The sequence below is a fragment of the Coturnix japonica genome, chromosome 9 (assembly GCF_054131305.1).
Source record: "Coturnix japonica strain WE chromosome 9, WE-NBRP24, whole genome shotgun sequence".
Lineage (NCBI taxonomy): Eukaryota > Metazoa > Chordata > Aves > Galliformes > Phasianidae > Coturnix > Coturnix japonica.
Genome location: NC_140671.1, coordinates 10,546,284 through 10,565,912, shown reverse-complemented (window position 1 = coordinate 10,565,912; position 19,629 = coordinate 10,546,284). Strand labels below are relative to the sequence as shown.

The following is a 19,629-nucleotide window of genomic DNA, read 5'->3' as shown; positions in this document are numbered from 1 at the left end:
AGTGCCACTAACTTGAATCTGGAAGTTTAATAAGCCAAAACATTAAAGGGATTCCGAATAGTGTAATTCAGCTTTCTCTTTATAAATGGCTCCAGACAGTTACTCTTCAAAAAAAAAAAATAAGCATTTCCATAGCTTATTTGATGCAACATCAGTCACAGAATAGACCGTTCATATTGCATCGCCGCGTGATTTCCTAACCAAGCAACGTGACTGCACAATGTCAGCCTTGTAGCTTTCCTCTGCACTGCTTTCCCTTGTACTGAGCACAGATGACAACAACACTTTGCAGCATTTGGAATGCTTGCTGCACAGAGCACACAGCACAGTGCTGGCACTCTGCCTGCTGCCACTCCTGGTGGAGGGAACTCCTCGGAGCAAACAGGCAAACCTGAGAGGTTTGGGGAAAGGATTTAGGGAAAGAGGAAGAGAGACTGAAATTGTCATTTTGGCCAGCTGCTACGTGCTGATTGCAAGTGTCATCAATACCTGGAGGTTTGCTAACAGATTAACTAAGAACGAGATGCCTCCATAGTGGCAATAAGGGGGGGAAAAAACACAACAACAACAAAACTGACTTAATTTCACAAAGGTATAAAAACACCATGAAAATTGATGAAAAACAATACTGCTGGCTGAAATAATTCAATGGGATTTCTTCCTTTGAATCTCTCTTTCTAGTTTTTGGAGAAATATTGAAGATTTTTTGGCTTTAGTAATCAGCTCCATTTGGGAACACGAAGAAGTGCATTTCACTTCTGAGTTGGACTCAACACAAATCCTATACAGTGCCACTGTTTTCCCAGAACTCTAAAGGCCACCTGCTGCCTACCAGGATTTTAAATCAGTTTAAGCACAAAATGCAGCCTGATATTCAGACCTTCAAGAAAGCTGATGGCGCTTGTGCAAGTTTTTGGAATGCAGGAAGCAGAGCTATAGCGGTAACTGCGATTAGAGTGTTACAACAAAATAAGTATTCAAAGCTAAGGCCCTCTAAATATCTACAAAAGCCCTTAAGTCAATTCATTACTGATACAGTAAGTGACAACACTTGTGTTTGGCAGACAGTACAACTGGGAGCCCTGACAAATCTAATTAACAGCACATCAGGGGCACTTAGTTTATCCTTTATATACAGTGCCAATAGCAAACGCATAATGAGAAAAGGAGCTTAAACATTAGTAGGACTTTGCTAATTGGTCACCAAGTCCTGATTAAGCCAGGCTTCATATATAATTATTGAAGTTCCAAACAACTCATGTAGATACAAAGTCACTTCTAAAGTAGATAAATATAAATAGCTAAAAAGAAGCAGACAATAGAGGTATATAGCCATTCTTTCCTTTACCAACTTGCTGTTTGTATACCCCAGACACAAACATTGCAAATCTTCAAATAATTATTTTTGAGAAGTGTTCAAGTGTGAAAAATAACACAGAGTTTCAATTATATTACATTATGCAAATATTTGGGGTACACGTAGGCATGCCAATAGACTTACATGTGTAAGCATTTGAATATGAAATAAATGCTGCTTGCAAATAAGAAGCTCAAGACAAAGTGGTACAAAAGACCAGAACAAAAGATGAGAAGAGCAGCTTTCTACACGTCTGTTCATTTGCATTCACTACATCAGTAAAATGATCCTTATCTACAAAATCCTAGATGTAATTGATAATCATTACCAACTGCTGCGGGTTCCGGTTTATATCACCATATACCCAAAAACAGCAAAAGTGGTGACCTCAATAAATTTTGTTTGGCAAGCAAGCAGCAGCCTCATAATGCTGCATCCATACAAAGGTGCTGGTGCAATAGTATAACCCCTGCTATCAAGACAAGGGTAGGCTTGCAAAGGTGGAACAAACAGCACACCTACCAACAGCCTCCCCACTCTATCTTGGCTGTCTGGCTCAGCTCCAAGCCTTCAGCAAATAACTGTGTAAGACACCCTGCAGCATCAATTGAATTAGCTGAAGTGGATACACACAGCACACTAGAAGCACTGCTCCTGTGACATCTTCCAGTGACCCCACATAGGGAGTCTCTGATATTCCTGGGACTTTATCTTGATTGGCAAGGGTCAACAAATGTGGAAGAATCGGTGCCTGGGGTTGCTTTGTCACTGTCTTTTTTAATGCTTTTACCCCAGGAAAGGGAAATGAAAAGGTTGGGTCATTTCAGGAAGGAAGCAGCCCTCAGCAATACTTGCTACAAGCGCACCCATCAACGCTCTATTTTCATTTACTGCAGGACATTCATAAAACCTAACAGTTGTGGCTAAGTGCCACAGCATACGGCAACGCGGAGAGCACAAGCTGGGCAGGAGATTTCATACGCTCTATGAAAATTTTACAGCATGGTGACAGTCCTTTCCAGCTTTTTCAAAACATTGTTTTATTATTCTCATTACCAAATGAAAAAATACGAAGCCACTGAGCAGAGAATACCCCTACTTAATTTATAGCTCACCTAGGAATTTACCATGGTAATAAAGCACCTCAAGGCTTACGGTCCCCACTGCCTTTTTTCCTAAGCAGTGTGTGCTGACATCCTCAAGAGTTTTGCATGCAGGATTCCTGAATGTAGGCACCAACAGCCCAAGGTTATCAGTAGCATATAGCAGGTCATAAGAACTTAAACCGTTATGTCTGAATACTGTTTTTCCAAATTACCTTAATAACATCCTTAAGTACACCTAAATTATTAATGTTTTACTGTCTCTATAAAAGCATTTATTGTATTTACAAATTATATCACGTTAATGCTCTTTAGTGTAGTTTAATTATATTAAATTGCTCTAAAACATCAGAAGTTTAAGCACACTGATATCAGCAACATTATCTCTTGCAAAAAGAACAAGCATTAAAAACACTTAAGTTTACTGTATCTGTATTTTGTACCAACTCCTTTGGCTAAACATGAAGACATTCCCACGGTTGCATTATCCAATGCTGAAAGGTAAAATCAGCTTTAGTACACAAGGCTGCTGGTTTGGATGTAACAAACACACAGCACATAACACAGCAGCCTGGTGCAGAAACCGTAAGAGCGAGAAAAAACCTCAGAGATTAACATTACTTTTCAGAATTTAAACCTCAAAGGTATAAAAAACCCCTGGCAGGGAACTAAGCCTCTTCTCCAACTACAATAGAAAAGCCTGTTTTTTGTTGCTTTTTTTTTTTTTTTTTTTTTTTTTTTGAGTATGGGAATAATTTTTGAAAAATAGGCAGTATTTCTCACTACTCAGTATTTCTATTGTTTTTATTTGACAAGTCAGGAATAAATCACACCTGATTTAGAATTAAATCAGACTGTTTTCCTTGCAAGCCTTTCCTCGGTCGTGAGGCTGCTGGTTGGGTTCAATATGCCATACACACTATAAACTGCTGCAGTAACACAGCTTTCAAGAACACAACCACATCACTGCAATCTATTTTACACCACTAAAATACAAATGCACAAGTAAGATTTCTGAGAATAAGAATCAAAACTATGTTAATGGTTCTGTGGAATTTAAGACAGAAAAGTCCCTTTTTAATGGAACCCCTCTGACAGCACTGCATCTGCACCATCAATTAACTCGTTTTGCAATGCTTCTACTCATTGTTGCCATTATTTAATGAATCACCTTGAGAACATTTGCCAGGAGACGTTATCTGAGCAGCGCCACACAACACAGCCCAACCTCAGCAGTGGACACAGCATCAGTGCCACTCATTTCCAGGCTCTCCTGGCCCCTCACTGCAGCTTTCCCCAGGGCCCACTAAACCTGATGCTTTCAGATAAAGAACTGACTGACACGAATTCCTAGCATGGCAAAAAGAATGCAGCTTGCAGCGTTACCTGGAAACAATGCTCAATGCCAGCAGTGCTATCGCTGATCAGATGTATTCCTGGGCTAAGTCCTACAAACACTCCTAGGAAACCCAAGGCACCGATGATTTCCAAGCACTGCTTTGAGTTCTTGAAGCACCCGCAGCACTCAGCTCTCCATGGCACTCATCAGTGCCCCACTGTGGTGCTTGCAAAAAGCAGAGGTGCAGATGTACTGACTGAACTCTGCTAAACCAGGGAAATTCCAAGGGCTCAGACCTTGGGAGGGAGCTGACATGTGAAAGCATAGGATAGTTTATTTAGTGGGACACTGCGAGCTTGTAGTTAAGAGACTTCTACCAGTGCCATAGGAAGATCAACTGTCACATGGAACAGTAACCAACAAAAATGACTAGAAACTGAAATGACAGCACTGTATTATCTCACAGCAGCCTAACTGCACCTCGCTCTTCCACCTGCAGTGCTTCAAGTGCATGAAAGGCAATGTGGCTACTGAAACACTGACCTTTCAGCTCTCTCTCCTAGTAATGAGAAAAGGTACTTCTTGTAATGAGAGAAGTACTTCCAAGTACGTTACTGATGGAACATCTCTTGAAAAAAATAAAAGAAAAAGCAAGAACATTCAGACTTGGAAAAGAGGAGTGGATCCACCAGTTATGCGAGTCACTTAAAAAATAGCTTAATTTCTTTTAAGTTGCACATGCAATTCAATATAAATTATTTCCCAATTTTCTCCTACACACCAACAACACAGATGCTGAAATCACTAGTTCAGACCTTGAAATAAGATGGTGAGATTTTTTTTTCCCTCATAAGCAACATTCTTAAGATTTTGTAGCAGTGCAATCCAAAATCCCCATATAAAACTTGGGAAGTGACTGTGAACACAGCAGAAAGCATTATCAGTTCCTTCTATCAGTTGTGATGACGAATAAGCAAGGTTAGCATTCTCCAGCAGTCACTTGGGAACATATTTCAGATACACACTGATGTAGAACAGACCATAAACCATGTAGCGTAACGTAACAAGCGACACCTACTATTAACTAGTGCTACCAACAAAAAGGATGCTTGGGAAAGAAAACTCACAAGCACCGCGTTAAATCTCCTGTCAAAAGCATCTGGATCCCACTGCAAGCAAAACAATTGCATACGGATCTTAACTCCCTCTGCTGTTCCCTCCCGTCTCAGCAGAGCAGAAGAATTTATCTGGCACATTGTTCCTCACGCTGCCCAAGAAGGTCACCCATTGTTCCTAGGCCTCCTTTTCACATCTCAGGACTAAGTGGGTCAAGCCACTGCCACGCTCCACTTCATCTTTGACTTCATTCTCAACTCACATATCTCCCCACCCTTCTCCCTTAATGCCATTCACAAAAATCACAGGCTCTGAATGGATTTGCTCCGTGAACGCCAGCTGCATGAGCTCTCCTCTGGGTGCTCACACCCAGCCCACAACCCACTGATTACACTGATGAACTTGGTCATCCAGGATTTCTGAGATTGAAGATTAACTTTGGCTGAAGTGTAAATCCAGACTGCAGAACTGCCTGCATTCCTGTGTCCAAATGATATCTGATCAGTTTTTCATGTATTCAAAACAGGGAGAAAAAAAAAAAGTGTACGTACATACACCTTTTTCCAGCCAAGGACAACATTGCATACATTTTCCAACGTGATTACACGGTTCCAAACTCCAACCTAATCAGTGCACAGACCTCAACTGATTTCTGGTATTATATATATTTACATGGGTATTTTACAACATCACTTTTTGCAGCCACGAAAGCATTACCATCAGCAGTGCTAAAACACCTACCCCCTGCAGCTGCCCTGCTCATCTTACAACTGCTCCTGACTGTGCCATCTACAAGCTGCTGCTTAAAGCAGGAGTCTCGCAATGACTTTATGTGGAATAAATGTTAATACATTTATGTAAAGACAGTTTACTGTGCTGTACTGAGACAGAAATGAAAAAAGCACCAGAGATTAAATTAACAGTCAGGACAAATTAGTCCCCGAAGCCTCCTGCTGTTATTGCCACTGTCTGATACAGACCCTTCTGCCATCCTCTGTAGCCTGTACCCCACCTCTCAGGAAGATCAGACAATTCTAATGACATGGTTACAACAGAAAAATCACCAACCTCAAAAACACAAAAGCTATCTCAAACCAGGCCATAAATGCTCTTAGAAATAAATAAAAATACTCTATACATCCATAGGACCTATAATGACAATTAATTTCATTAATTAAAACCCAATAACAATTATTGTCTTCTTGAAATCAAGAGTTCACTCATTAAGCCTAAAACTCCCTATAAAAAGGCCATTTTATATATAGTAATAATTTAAATATCACTTCAGTATTCAATGTTAATTTCTGCAATGTTATCTCCTCTAAAATGTGTTATGTGTATATTGTACATACATGACAAACCAACATAAAGATCCCCTGCAGATCAGCGCACTGTACGAGTGACTTGGTATCACATACGTGTAAATAAACAGAACCTGCTGGCTTCCCAGAATTCTAAAGCAACGTTCCCCTCTGTGTCAGCGCTGCTGCTGTTTGACAGACGTTGTCTACTGCATCAGATGCTTCAGTTCCCAGACTGTCGCACACCAGGAATAAACACAAGAATCACAAATGCATTTCGTTTGTGTTTTAAGGCTCCAGTGAAGTTGATAAACAAACAGCTTTTGCTGAAAGGAGCTGTCTCACTTTTCCAGTAATACCAAACCAAGTACCCAGCACCAATCCAGTGCCACTTCTGGGAGCTCATCTTCCAGAAAATCAGATATTGCTGTGATGAGAAAAGGAGCAGAGAAAATGCAAGGGGGCAGTGGGTTACATCCATCTAGGACATAGGAAGACGTGGACAAAACTGGCTACTTCAACAGCTTCTTGTTGTTAGCTCAGAGTGAAGTCACAGAAGTTACTGCACAACTCTGCCTAGCTACGAAGAGTCTAAGCAGCACAAAAGAGAGATCCTCACATTAAATTGAAGCTTTCAGTTTTTACAGATATAATGCACTCACATCTAATTACTACACAGTATCTTAAGAACAACTTCTGTTTGCATGGCCATGGTTAACACAATCTGTCACAGAATGCAGGCAATGCTTTGTAATATTTCATTGTACCAATAGCAAGACAGCGAGATGAGGCACAGGGTTTGAGCTACAGACTGATTTCCACCTGTACCTCCAGCTGCCCTCAGTCACGCTGCAGTGATTAGATACGCTGTAAGAAGAAGTTGCCACCCCATCTCCTCTCCACTTGCTCATTACCTTCAAATCTCCCAGCATAACTGCATGTTTAGTCACTTCCTAACCCAGTTCTGTCAAAATGATTCCCGTTAGAAAATCTGTGTTTCAGCTTAACTCAGATTATTCTTGACAGAAGTTGTTTAGCCGACGACTATAAATGCAAGTACCAGAAGATCTGAGAACATCGTAACCTTTAACGCTGGGAGAGGAAACAGCAGTGAGTGAGTGCAGACAGTTACCCCTTTCCATGCTTCTCCTGCTGCGAGAGAATCATACCCATCAGCCAAAGTCAGCCTGCCCCATCACTGAAAGCTGTACATCAAGGCTGGCAACTTTCAGTGAAACCAGAAGTCAAACACTGCGCTCACCTTATCATCTCAAAGTGTCATCACCAACAGTTCTGAAATTACTTAATTGCTTCCCATGTATTACTGATGTGAACAGTGTCTATGTTTTTACTTGTTATATGATAAATAAGGTGGAAAACAATCCACAAAAGGCAGCACCAACTTATTGGCACGTGAAATATAACACTGACAAGAACAGTACTAGTTATAACGATCATCTCACCTTTTGTTAACAGGCTTCTCATCCTTGTCATAGGGTCTTAGGAACCATTTTCCAATTCTCACGAAGTTTTTATCCATCAAGCACCTAGAAAATAATTACATCAACAATTACTAGTTACATCCTAAGATGTAATTAAAAGCAGTCTTGGAAGACAGTAAACAGAAGGAGATAAAACAGTTGGTCTTCCCTCATTCCAAAACCAATTCAGCAGCTCTGGGTTCAGAGCTCCACGTAAATTCCCCACACTGGTCACAGTCACTGTGCAGTTCCATGACACAGGCACTAATGCAGATATCCACGCACACATTCTGCCCTTCTCTTTGACTGAATCTCTTCTCTTCCACACCATCCTTTTTTTGCTGAATGATGCATTGCCTTATTTTTAAACCCCCCCTTCTTGAATAAAGACCATTAGCAGAACGTGTTCTTTTCTATACTGCATTTCTCTGCAACTCCATGACAAAGAGCACACATTCCTGTATGTGTCACATGAAAATGACAGTATAAACTAGCAACGGAATATGAATGACAGGAAATTATGTTAACCCAAAATTAACAATGAACCATTTTCTATTCACATGACCCACAGCATTATTTCAGGCCTTGTAACTATGATAGTGTTTCCTCTCTCAGAAAACCCCTCTGCAGCAAAACATACTGCCAGGAATGGTGGGCTCTGTGGCTTTGAAAAAAGTAGGGAGAATCCAAAGTGATGAATAATCAGTTTAGGCTGATGAGCTGAAGATGCGCTTGATGACCTTCTACATCCACCTGTACCTATAAATCCCACATGCAATACACCAAAACACTTTAAGCACACTGTGCATTAATCACGACAAGTTTTGAAAACAAGAAACTGGTTGGTTGTTGCTAGCAGTTCATATTACAACATGATTACAAATTACAGGCAATATATAAGCTTTCTCTTTGTGTTTCACACCCAAATACCATTCCATTCCCTGGATAGAAGAAGGACACCTCTCCATTCCTCAGAGTTCTCCAACCATTTATTTCTCTTGCAATTGTAACAGATGAACCAAAAGGAATCACACCATGTGATCCAAGAAAGCACATTCTTCCAAACTTAGAAAAACTGTGTTGTATATTTTAAAAGCACATCTAAACCAGATAGGAAATGGAACAACATAGTTTCCAGCCTGTTCCTAATTCTTTTGTATAAACTTTTCAGAAATTAAAACCGGGCCGAAGAATATTCTAAATACACCATTTCTCTATTCGAGTAAAAATAATCCACTCCAATTGAGTATTTCAATATCCTAAACTGAATTTGGAAGCTAAACCACCAAAGATCTGAAGACACTGCTCTTTTGCTGGCAGGAAAGAAGAAATTCTTCAGTGTTTCCCTAGGAAAGAGCTGCTGTCTGAAAGCCTTTCGCTGTCAGCACACTTCATAAAAACAAAGGAAGTAGGGTTTATATCAGATGCCTAAAGAAAAGAATCTGTACTAGCAAGAAGTATAATTTTAAGCCCCCCACCCCCCCATACACTTTTCATGCCACATCATCATGTCTCAGGACAGCGGGCTTAACTGCCTCAAGCGAATGCTAATTTCCCAGAAGACAATCTTCATGGGCAAAGTTGGCCTTAAAAATGAGCCATCCCTCACACACGCTGAGATGAACCTCAGCTTGTTCAAGGCATAATCCGATATGAAACGCAAAGCGTGATTGCAGAGACACAGATTTCAAAGATTTGGCCGAGTGAACAATTAATGACAGCATTGAATTAGGTTTTGCTCCATAAGCACTCAGCAGTAACTGGAGCCCTTAGCACTAAGCCATAACAATGAACTTGAGTTAAAAAAAAAAATGCTGGTCATAAACCCAGATAAGTATACACTTAAAAGCAGTTATTTAATCACATGGAAACATAAAATACTCTGAACTCTCTGGCTTGTTCCTCTCGTTAAGACTGAGTGCTATTTTCTTCTCAAGTAGCACAGCTATTAAAACATTGCACTGCCACTTGACCTCCTGTATTTCTGACTTTACTTTTCTAAAATAAAATGATCTGATGAGGGCATACAAACGATTATAAAATAGCACTGAATACTAGTATGTAATACTACTATTATTTCCTCAGATCTTCTCAACATTTTCTGAGCAGGAAGGCAGCAAGCTGCTGGGGACAGCAGGCAGCACCGCTATGCCGCCCCAGGGCTATGGAGCTTCAGGGCAGGCTGACAGCAGCCTGCAGTGTTTCTGCACACTCTATCATAGCCAACAGAGGTTCAGCTCTGGGGATCTTTATTTGTATTTCCTGCCGATCAATGGGAGCTTCTGATCGATGATTTGGGTACTTAGGAAACAAAAATAAAGCCTCCTCCCCTTCCCAGTCTCAGCCTTCTCCCAGCCCTGCACAGCCCCAATAACCACACCTTCACCTGGGCATAAGGCTCAGAAATCTGTGCCTTGATTTATTTATTCAGGCTGGAAGTAAGATAGCTAACAGATAGATATTTGGTCATCCACCTCTGCAGTCACCTTGACAACATGTGCATTATAAAACTTACAACTAACGGCCTCTGGCCCAGACCAGAGCAGGCTGCACAAGGAGCAGGTCACCACAGAGAGAGGCACATGACAGCCTCAGCCATTGGGCAAGAGGGTAAGTCTGGGGCTCCAGGGCACCCATAGATGCTCCAAGAAGCACCCAAGGGTGTGTGTTGACCAACAGAATGCCAACAACCACTGCTGAAAGAAAGGATGCCCAGGGATGTTCTCTCAGCTGAAACAGAAATGATATTACGAGATAGAAATATAAATGATACTACTCTGCCAACCCCTCTCAGTACAGCCTGTTGCTGCTGCTGATGTTTTCTTCACACATTCTACTCCACGAGGTTCAAGTGTTGCAAGAAATAAGAACATCCATTAAGAGCCCAACTTTAAAGACTGCAGGATGGAAACCAGAGATCAACAAGCATGTGCAAAATGCATTTTTCACTCCACAAAGTGACAACAGAACTTGCGACCATTCGAAACTGAGAATGGAATTCTTGTGATTTTATTCACTGGTTTTTATTTGCTTTAAGCAGTCTGCTACTTATATTAAAATCCCCCAAAAGAGCAATGAAACAGGAAATAAGAAGTACAACGTCTGGTCCTGTACCTGTGTATGCTCATAGGAGTTAATGTGCTATGGGCACAAACAGGTACTGATCTCCAAGGGGACACTGTTACTATGCTCATGGAAACACAGCCTCAGGAACATAATGCAAATCTGATTACTAGTAAGCAGATCAAAGCAAACAGGATGCTAAATGAGACAAGATGAAAGTGTTTTCAATTAGCTTACTTTCCGAGAAAAACATGTCTTGCTACATCCTGCAAATAAACTATAACACAGTGGTACAAGAAAGATGCGTTCTATTTTATTATTCAAAAAGTGGGGGGGAAAGTTTAATGACACTTAAACCTGAGATCTAAAAATACATAAAAAGAACTGAAATGTAACATAGGAAGATGGTGAAGACCTGAGGAACTGCAACATCAGAGAAGGAATGAAATGCACAAGTCTAGCTGCAGTGTCAAACACTGAAGGACGAACAAAGAAGCTTGTCTTCAGCATAAGAGCTGCTAGCTGGCTTAAGGGAAAAAAAGCTTCAAGTATCCTAACTAATCACAGAATAACTGTAGCCAAACTATATACATATAATGAAGACAAAAGAAAGCAATGTTAGATCACACTAGGGCAGCCAGAACTGTGAAACCACCCCCTGAATATTGTGTACAAATTGAGCCAAGTGGTAACATGCCTGTCATTAGGATGATTGGAGGAACGGAGTTAAGGTCTTTTAGTAACAGCTGTTAAGATGTGCATTATTTAATCTCAAAGGGGTCAGGGATCAGATATAATTATACTCTGTAAACACTCCTCTCTAAAAACTTTTTAACCTTTTGAAACAGCTCCCCGGCATGAACACAAGCAGACAAACGTATTGATGTTACTTGTACGAGTATTTAGTCTGCACAGCCCTTTATGATGCATTACCAGGCTAATTGACTTCAGAAATCCATTTCTCTCTCATTTCTGTAGTGAACTTCTACTTCTAAAAAAAATCCATGTTAAGATCGATAATAATATAAATGGTACATAAACATCTTGAATTTTGGTCAATGCAAAAATGAAACATTCGAGTGCAATAAAGTGTTTCTTACCTTTCCAGAAGGTTATGAATCGCTTTGAAGAGCAGGGTCCTACACTCATAGGAAAGACCATTCTCCCACAGTCCTTCTTCCACCACTACAAAACAAACAAACATCAACATGCTCAGAACAGAGAACAGACATTTGCACTAAACATAACTCCAACAGCTTTAATTCCCCATAGCAGCATGTTTTGTGAAGTTATTTCAACCGCTGAACGCTTTGCCAAAGGACATGTAAATGTTACTAGCTAAAGACAACAACTTTGAATTTCAATGGTGGGGGGAAAATAAAACAACAAAGGCAACAAAACTCCATAAAAGCAAACATTTGTTGGTAGGAAAGGATTCAATATTAAAAGCAGGGGGTGAAGAACTCATGATCATACTGTGCCACAACTGCTGACAGACCCTTTGGAATTTCTATGCTGATGGAGACAAGAAGAAACAAAGTGAATCATTAAAGGTTTTAAAATCTATTTACACAACTTAAAAGCATTGAAGAACTCTACTGAACTTTCACAGTCACGCTCAAGTGAGGTTCCTCCACTCCAGTGACTGATAATATTACAGTGAAAATGTACAGCAGTTTTTTCTTCCAAACTAAAATCTGAAAACTTGATCTCACAACTGCAGAGATTTATGGGAGTAGAAAACACTACTGATATCTCACAGCCGAGTGCAGCATAAACTGCTCACTGGAGTGAGGACATGAAGGATGCACAAACCTCAGTGATACTTGCTGTCCTTATGGCACTGATGCTGAATTCCAGAACTACCATGAGTAAAAGGCAATCTGTACCAGGATCTGCACCTCCTGGCTGCAAAAAGATTTAACCTCTGCCAGAGTAAATGCAAACTGTGAAATAACCTTGTCAAAGAAAGTGGATTTGTTATTTGAGTTCTGTCATCTCAACTGATTAGGAATACCCTGTCCATTGTTTGAAATGCAGAGAAAATTTGGCAACATGATACAGACTGAATCCTTAATGGCCCTCCTTGGCCAACTGAAAGGATGGAACTGTCCAACAACACATCTACCATGCAGAGATTATCATCTACCTACAGCTTACTCTAAACTTTTTCCTCTATAAAAAATGTTAGCATTGCCAACAGTCTCCAAACTGCAGCTTCCAAGCCCCCAAAACACATCAACATTTGGTATTCTGCTTCTCGCAGTAACCTTAAGGTACACAGCTGTGAACACAGGATGTTATGATACACGCATGTTGGTAACGGTATCTCTCTCCTTGTACAGACTGAACACCTTAGCACCCATGTCACCCTACTGAATACTGCACCCCAAAACTGAACCACTCTAAAGTACACCAGCTAAGAAGTTACATGCTAAGGCATGAGGGATACCACAATCCGATTTCATTTCTGTGAAGATCCATGTTTCAATAAAGTTCAGTTTTTCAGACATTATCAGGAAATGGGTAGAACTTCTAATATCAGGCAAAACAAACTTATTACACAGCACTGGGCAGTGCTCAAGTTTCAACTAATCCCATCAGAGCATCAGGTGCCAGAAACAAGTACTGTATCTGCCTTAAGAACCTCATGCAAAATGAGAGACAAGAATGTACTCCATACTTTCCTAGGGAACTTCTTGCAGCCAGTTCTGACGTTCCCAATCACAGATCACTATCCCTCTTTTTTTTTTTTTCCAGTCCGAGGTACACACAACAGAATGAATGGGACTCAAAGAAGAGCTCTTTCCACCTCTCAAAACTGCTTGAATTTTGCCATTATCTCCAGAAGAAATAAGATCAGATTGTACTGCTTTGTGCTTTACAAGATAAAACCAACACAACCCTACAGAACATTGCTATCAATTCGCAAGGTGCTTGACATTACCGGTGTTCTCTTTGCCCCATGAGCTGTGCCTGCTACAGATTTTCTGCAGCCCTGCTCCTCTGCCATCACCTCTCTCCACACAGTGACCCAGCCGTGTTCCTGTTACACTATGCTCAGGAGAAGGTCTGGCTGTGCAGGGCGGCACACGTCATAGTTTTTCACTCATAAGGTGGTGACGCACTGGAACAGGTTGCCCAAGGAGGCTGTGGATGCCCCATCCCTGCAGGCATTCAAGGCCAGGCTGGATGTGGCTCTGGGCAGCCTGGGCTGCTGGTTGTCGACCCTGCACACAGCAGGGGGTTGAAACTGGATGATCTTTGAGGTCCTTTTCAACCCAGGACATTCTATGATGTCGTTATAGACGCTTTCCTATACAATAAATGGTGGCCAGGGGGATCAGATCTGCAGCATGGCACTTTCCTGCACTCCAGCTTCCTGATTCACTCTTCATCACACAAAGCCTTAAATAACTGCAACAGATCACAACTCCAAATTGCAAACGGAGAGCGGTGATAAGCTTGGCAAAGTGCTATGGCTTACACGATCTGCACCATTTGCAAGGTTTCTCACACTGTAACAATATATTTAGATTTTAGCAGTGGAATATTTTAAATTCCTTACACAGATTGAAGACTAGGAAATAATTGTTGCTGTCTGTCTGTCTACACAATGGTTTGTAAGGCTCTCAAGACTGCTTTCAACCTGAGCCCCCAGGAGTCTTTCAGCACTGCCTGGCAATGTTCTCAGGCCCACAGCTACAGAAAGCAGGTGCTGTACGGTTCAGAAACATATCTGCACCAAGTACCCATATCCTGTCCTAAATATACGTCCTGTTATCAGAGAAGAAAAATTTCTCTTCAGAGGCAGCCAATATGACATTAGAAATTAGGGCAGGAGCCAAGCAAAGACTGGGTAAAAGAAAAAGCACAAGAGAGCAGGTGCCTACTGCCCTGCTGCTTCTGCCATGGAAATGAGAGTGTGCAGAAGCAGCAAATCCAGTGGGACAAAACTGCCCAATAGTTGCTTTAGAAGGCAGTGCCAGGCAAGTGGAACCAAGCAGTCTCTAATGGCTCTGTGTTGCTCCTTCCAGCTCCAATAACTAACGTGGTCACCACCTTAAACATTCCATTTCTTCAATAGCTTTAAAAATACCAGAGCATCAGAACAATAGACAGTGTCCAGTCCTCACAATAGCATAAAATTACCTCCTTAGTAGAGCATTAAATATCTATACTGTTCTTAGAGTCTACACTACCTGGGTAGATAAAGCCATTGCTGAACTATCTGTTACACAGATAAGCAACTGCAGCATGTGTTTGTTTGAAGTGAAATAAGTTCCCAAAATAAACAACTAAATCTATAACTAAATCTATTATTACTCAGTCTCTAAAAATCTGGATTCTGAGGGGAAAAAAAAGGAAGATACTACGATGCTATCTCTGCCATTTACTTGATGCCTATAAACTGCCCCTACTACATCGTTCTCACCATACACTCTTAGAATTCAGCAAGGATAAAAAAGCTGAAGAAGCATATGGATCCTAAGAGAAGTGTGAATTTTTCAGCTTCTTAAAGTGTTTTGAGATAGCCTGTTTCCTACGAGAACATTCTGTTCATATCCAGAGAGGCCTCATTGCTGCAATCCACAAAAGCAAAGAAAGTGAAAAGGTAAACAGCCATTAGAACTCACGTAGGAAAGCTGAATCTTTTGTGATGCTTTATTAACTGTTACAATGGCAAAAAATAATTCTGTGCAAACTGACAGGGCGCTGTGAAGGAAGAAGAAAAGCTCCAGCAGGGCACCTGCTGATCCCCATCCTCCAAGGCACAAGTGCTTACAGGAAGGTCAGAAACCTCCTTCATATACCCGAAAGAAAATAGAACGCACTGCTTCCCAAACACAGAGTCCCATAGAGAACAAACTTCTCATTACCGAGACATTAATAACAAAACCCAAAAAGCAACAAGGCACGTTTGACATTCACTGGAAGCGATGATGATTGAGCTGCTCAATATCTGCCACTCAGTGCAGAATGGCAATTCATCAGCAATCTTCACGTAATGCTCTTAAATATGTTTGTTATCATTTTTTAATCACTTTGTTTCTATTAGCTCCAAAAATGAACAGGACATTTGTTCTGATGTTCATATATCAAATTAAAAGCAAGCACGGTGATTTAGACTCACATTGTCAATATATAATTTAAGCATATATTAACGAGCAACTTAGCGCGTTTGGAGCCTTTTATTTTCAGACTCCAGACATTAACGTCTTCAAAGCATCCAGCGACTTTTCTGAAGCCAGCCACGCTCTCAGAAAAGAGCCATTATAAAAATTTCAAGGAGAAAAGTCACAGCAAAATATCAAAGCAAATACTTCAATAATTTTAGGTCTCCCAGCAGAGACACTGCAAAGATAATAAGATCTCTGTTCTGCTTCAGTGACCAAACTGACATATTTTACTTAAAAGAAACAGAGGAAGGAAGGAGAAAAAGCAAGTTGAGGCTGCACTGGCACGGCACAGATAGTTATACCTTTAAGAAACTCAGCCACCCACATTTTAATAATTCAGGTCACACCGCCTTATGCAGTTTAAAAGTAGAATTAGTTTCAAAGAACACATATTTCCTCAGAGCTATGTTACATATTTCCTTTTAATGTATCGTATTGCAGCAACAGCTGAAACGAACGTCTAGACATCAAAAACAGTCTTTATTCCCACCTACTGCTTTTTTACCTCAGGCATCAAAACTAATGAAACCTATTATCCAGAACACTGAGCTCAGTAACCACATTGGCCACTGCAAATATGAAAAAACACTCTGGGACGGGGCCAGTTATTCAGCCATTAAAATTACTGAAAATCAATTTCTTGCTGCACGCTGCAGAAATACTGATAGATTAAAGCAGGACGCATGGGACAAGGAGATTACTTGGAGGGAAGATTACAGTGTCAAACTGCTGAGGACAGGGAGTTACTCGGCTACTTGGGATTCCTATTCAGAGCAGTGCCCGTTCCCTGGGACTCTCTGGTATTTTATCTGAGCATCATGAAGTATGAAGAGCGTGGCTCTCCTCCCACACGTGGACGTAGTTGCCAAACAATTCAAACAAAATCAGAAATTCAATTACTAAAACCAAGCATTTCATTTTTCAATTCTTATTAACTGTGGTCTTCAAACAGTATTTCAAAGAGCAACCAGCATTTCTTCTAAAGAATTGAGTTGAAAGAGTAACAGAGTGATGCAATTGTACATTAATTCTGAAAAACTATATTACTCCCATAAAAATCCAATTAAATGCAATGCTATTGATTGATCATTGTTATACTGCCATTGATCACCTTGTAAAATCTGTGTCTGAAGTCATTAGAGATTAAATTGACTTATTGCTAAATCAGATTCAACCCACTTAGAGATCTAATTTCCTTGCGCTGCTTATGATCGTAGGGAAATTGTACTGCTTACTCTGACAGAACGGGGAATCCATCTTGGCACAGCCTGAAGTCAATTCATCAGCCAAAGAGAACCAACACAGATGAAACGCTCGCTGCAATGATCCATTTGTCTTAATCTATTTACATACAGAACTTATCAGGAGGTCCATCTACACGCGGGGTCCATCCAAGGAGTGCTCAAGACTGGAGATGCCAGCTCAGCATCCATTACCACGTGAGCACCACCCTGCAGCCCCAAGAAGGGAACACCAGTGGGGGCTGCTGCTCACACACAGCCCAACTCTGCATTGTTACAGCCAACAAGTTGCTGTGTAAAAATGAGCATTTTCTAGCAGAGCCAAAGACCACAAAAAGAAAATCAGTGCAACAGTTGCTGGATATGACAGGAATACTACAGCGTTTTAGGTGTTGCACACTGAAACAGGAATTAGCATAATAACTATCTATTAAAAAAAAAAACAGATGGTAGGTAAGTATCTGCACTTAGTGTTAGCACTAATTCAAAGCAGCACTTTCTTCATTTCCCCACCTTTTTTTTTTTTTTTTAAACAAGCTATTGATTAAATCTTAAATAATCCCCTCTTCCTCTCCCACACTTACATGTTCCTCCACACTTGCATGGTCTTCTCTGTTTTTGTTTGTTTGGTCAGACATCACAGACCAGATATTTAGGGGATGCTGAGCATCATGGTTATCAACGTGCTGTTCCACAGCCCCAGGAGCAAACTGCACCCCTAGGATGCCCAGTACCTCCTTGTCCTACAGATGGTCATTTCTAAGTACTCTAAAATAAAGGCCAATATCCAGCTCCTCCAAAACCAAAGTTACAATCCATGAAGTCAGTATAAACATTTCAGCTTTCCATGTAGGAGTGAAGAACAAGTTGTGCAGCTCACTTCAGAGACGTGCTTCCAAACAGAATGGTTCCGTTTGCTGTGTGGTTTTGCTTTGGATGCCTTTTACAGTCACTAGTGCTATCCCAAGAAAGACCACAAGGAACATAAAGAGGGCACAATTTTTAAGCTGTTTACACTGTCCTGTGTAAAACCTGCTCTCACACTCTATAAAACCCCACCAAATCCCTAATCTAAAAGGTTTTGTTTACTCCCTCCCCCTTTTTTATTTTGGGTAGTTTAACTTTAAAACTACCTCATATTTGTCATAAAGGCTCTTTTCTAGAGACAAAAAGCCAAAACCCAATTCCCAACATGACCATAGTGAAGATGACCTACAAGGATGGAGGGATGTCCGGCGCCTTGGCTGTGGGTGTCATACACACTAATAGAATCACCGAGGTTGGAAAGAACTTCTAAGATCAACCAGTTTAACCATCCACCTAGCACCAATATGTCCCACTACACTACATCTCAGTACAACATCTAAACACTTCTCAAACACCTCCAGGGACAGTGACTCCACCACCTCCCTGGGCAGCCCATTCCATTCCCTGACCACTTCTGGGCAGATTCCCACATTTCCTCCCATATCTCTGAACTTTTCACTTTCCATTACATCTAACTTCCCTCCGCAGTATTTTGTCACAAGATAAATAAAAAGTAGTTTTCTCAGAGAATCCTAGAAGCAAGCCAAAGGAACCTCCCAGAGAGCCATCTCTACACCCTCCAAATTTCTCATTTTTTCCTTCCTTTGCTCCCATTTTCCTCTTCCTTTGCTCCCATTTTCAGTGACTTCCAGCAGCCCTCATTTCCCAAACAGGCTGCAGCTCCCCCACGTCTGCCTTTTGATCTGTTCAGGTTCAAAGAAAATAAAACTACCAAATTATATCTGCATCAGTGAACCCTTCCTCCCTGCACTGTTCAAACAGAATGGGGGGCTCTCTTTCTTCTCAAGATATTTTTATGCTACCCATACACCTGGCAGAGGGGCTCCGCTGGATGCAAGGGGAGCACAAGGATAGGGGAGCTGGCATCTGCACAAGAATGCCAAGGTGTTCCTAGAAAAAAACAGCTCATGTTAATCTCTGCCCGGAAAGGGAAAGGAACCACAAGTCTGCCCAGACACACAAAGTCAATGCACAGCTCAAGCCACAGGATCCCATTTGGAACCACAGCCCTGACCTGGTTGGACTGAGTGATCCTGTGGGTCTTTTCCAACCCTTCCATTCTATGAAACACAGACCTTCCCCCTCCCCCCATCCAGCTCTCCTAGGCACAACCCCATCAGTGTTCCCAGGCACCCCACAGCCAGTGCCACCCACGGGGTCCATCCAGGGCTGCCCCTGGCTGAGGCCACTGCACTCACAGCCACAAGGACACAGAAGTATGAGATGCCAGGAAAAGATGGAGAGAGAACACAGCAACTTCATGCAGCCTTTCAGTTCTTACACATCACTGGGGCTCAGGCATTCCTGCTGTACAACTACTGCATGTGCAGACAGGAAAAATATCATCGCCCTTAAGGAAGTCAGCTTGCTGCTGAAGTTTATTTTCAGCTTTACAACATG

At 41.3% G+C, this 19,629-nt stretch overlaps 1 protein-coding gene across 4 annotated transcripts in view; it reads right to left on the bottom strand.

Annotated features, from left to right (window-relative positions):
* MED13L (mediator complex subunit 13L) overlaps window positions 1–19,629 on the bottom strand; it is a 171,939-nt gene that overhangs the window by 81,900 nt on the left and 70,410 nt on the right. For all 4 annotated transcript variants that reach the window (XR_014931986.1, XR_001558545.3, XM_015878154.3 and 1 more), the window contains 2 exons: window positions 11,861–11,945; window positions 7,680–7,763 (listed from right to left, as the gene is read on the bottom strand). Coding sequence is in view for 2 of the 4 variants with exons in the window: in XM_015878154.3 (XP_015733640.1) it covers window positions 7,680–7,763; window positions 11,861–11,945 (169 nt within the window). In the remaining 2 variants the exon portion in view is untranslated. The remainder of the gene's footprint in view (window positions 1–7,679; window positions 7,764–11,860; window positions 11,946–19,629) is intronic.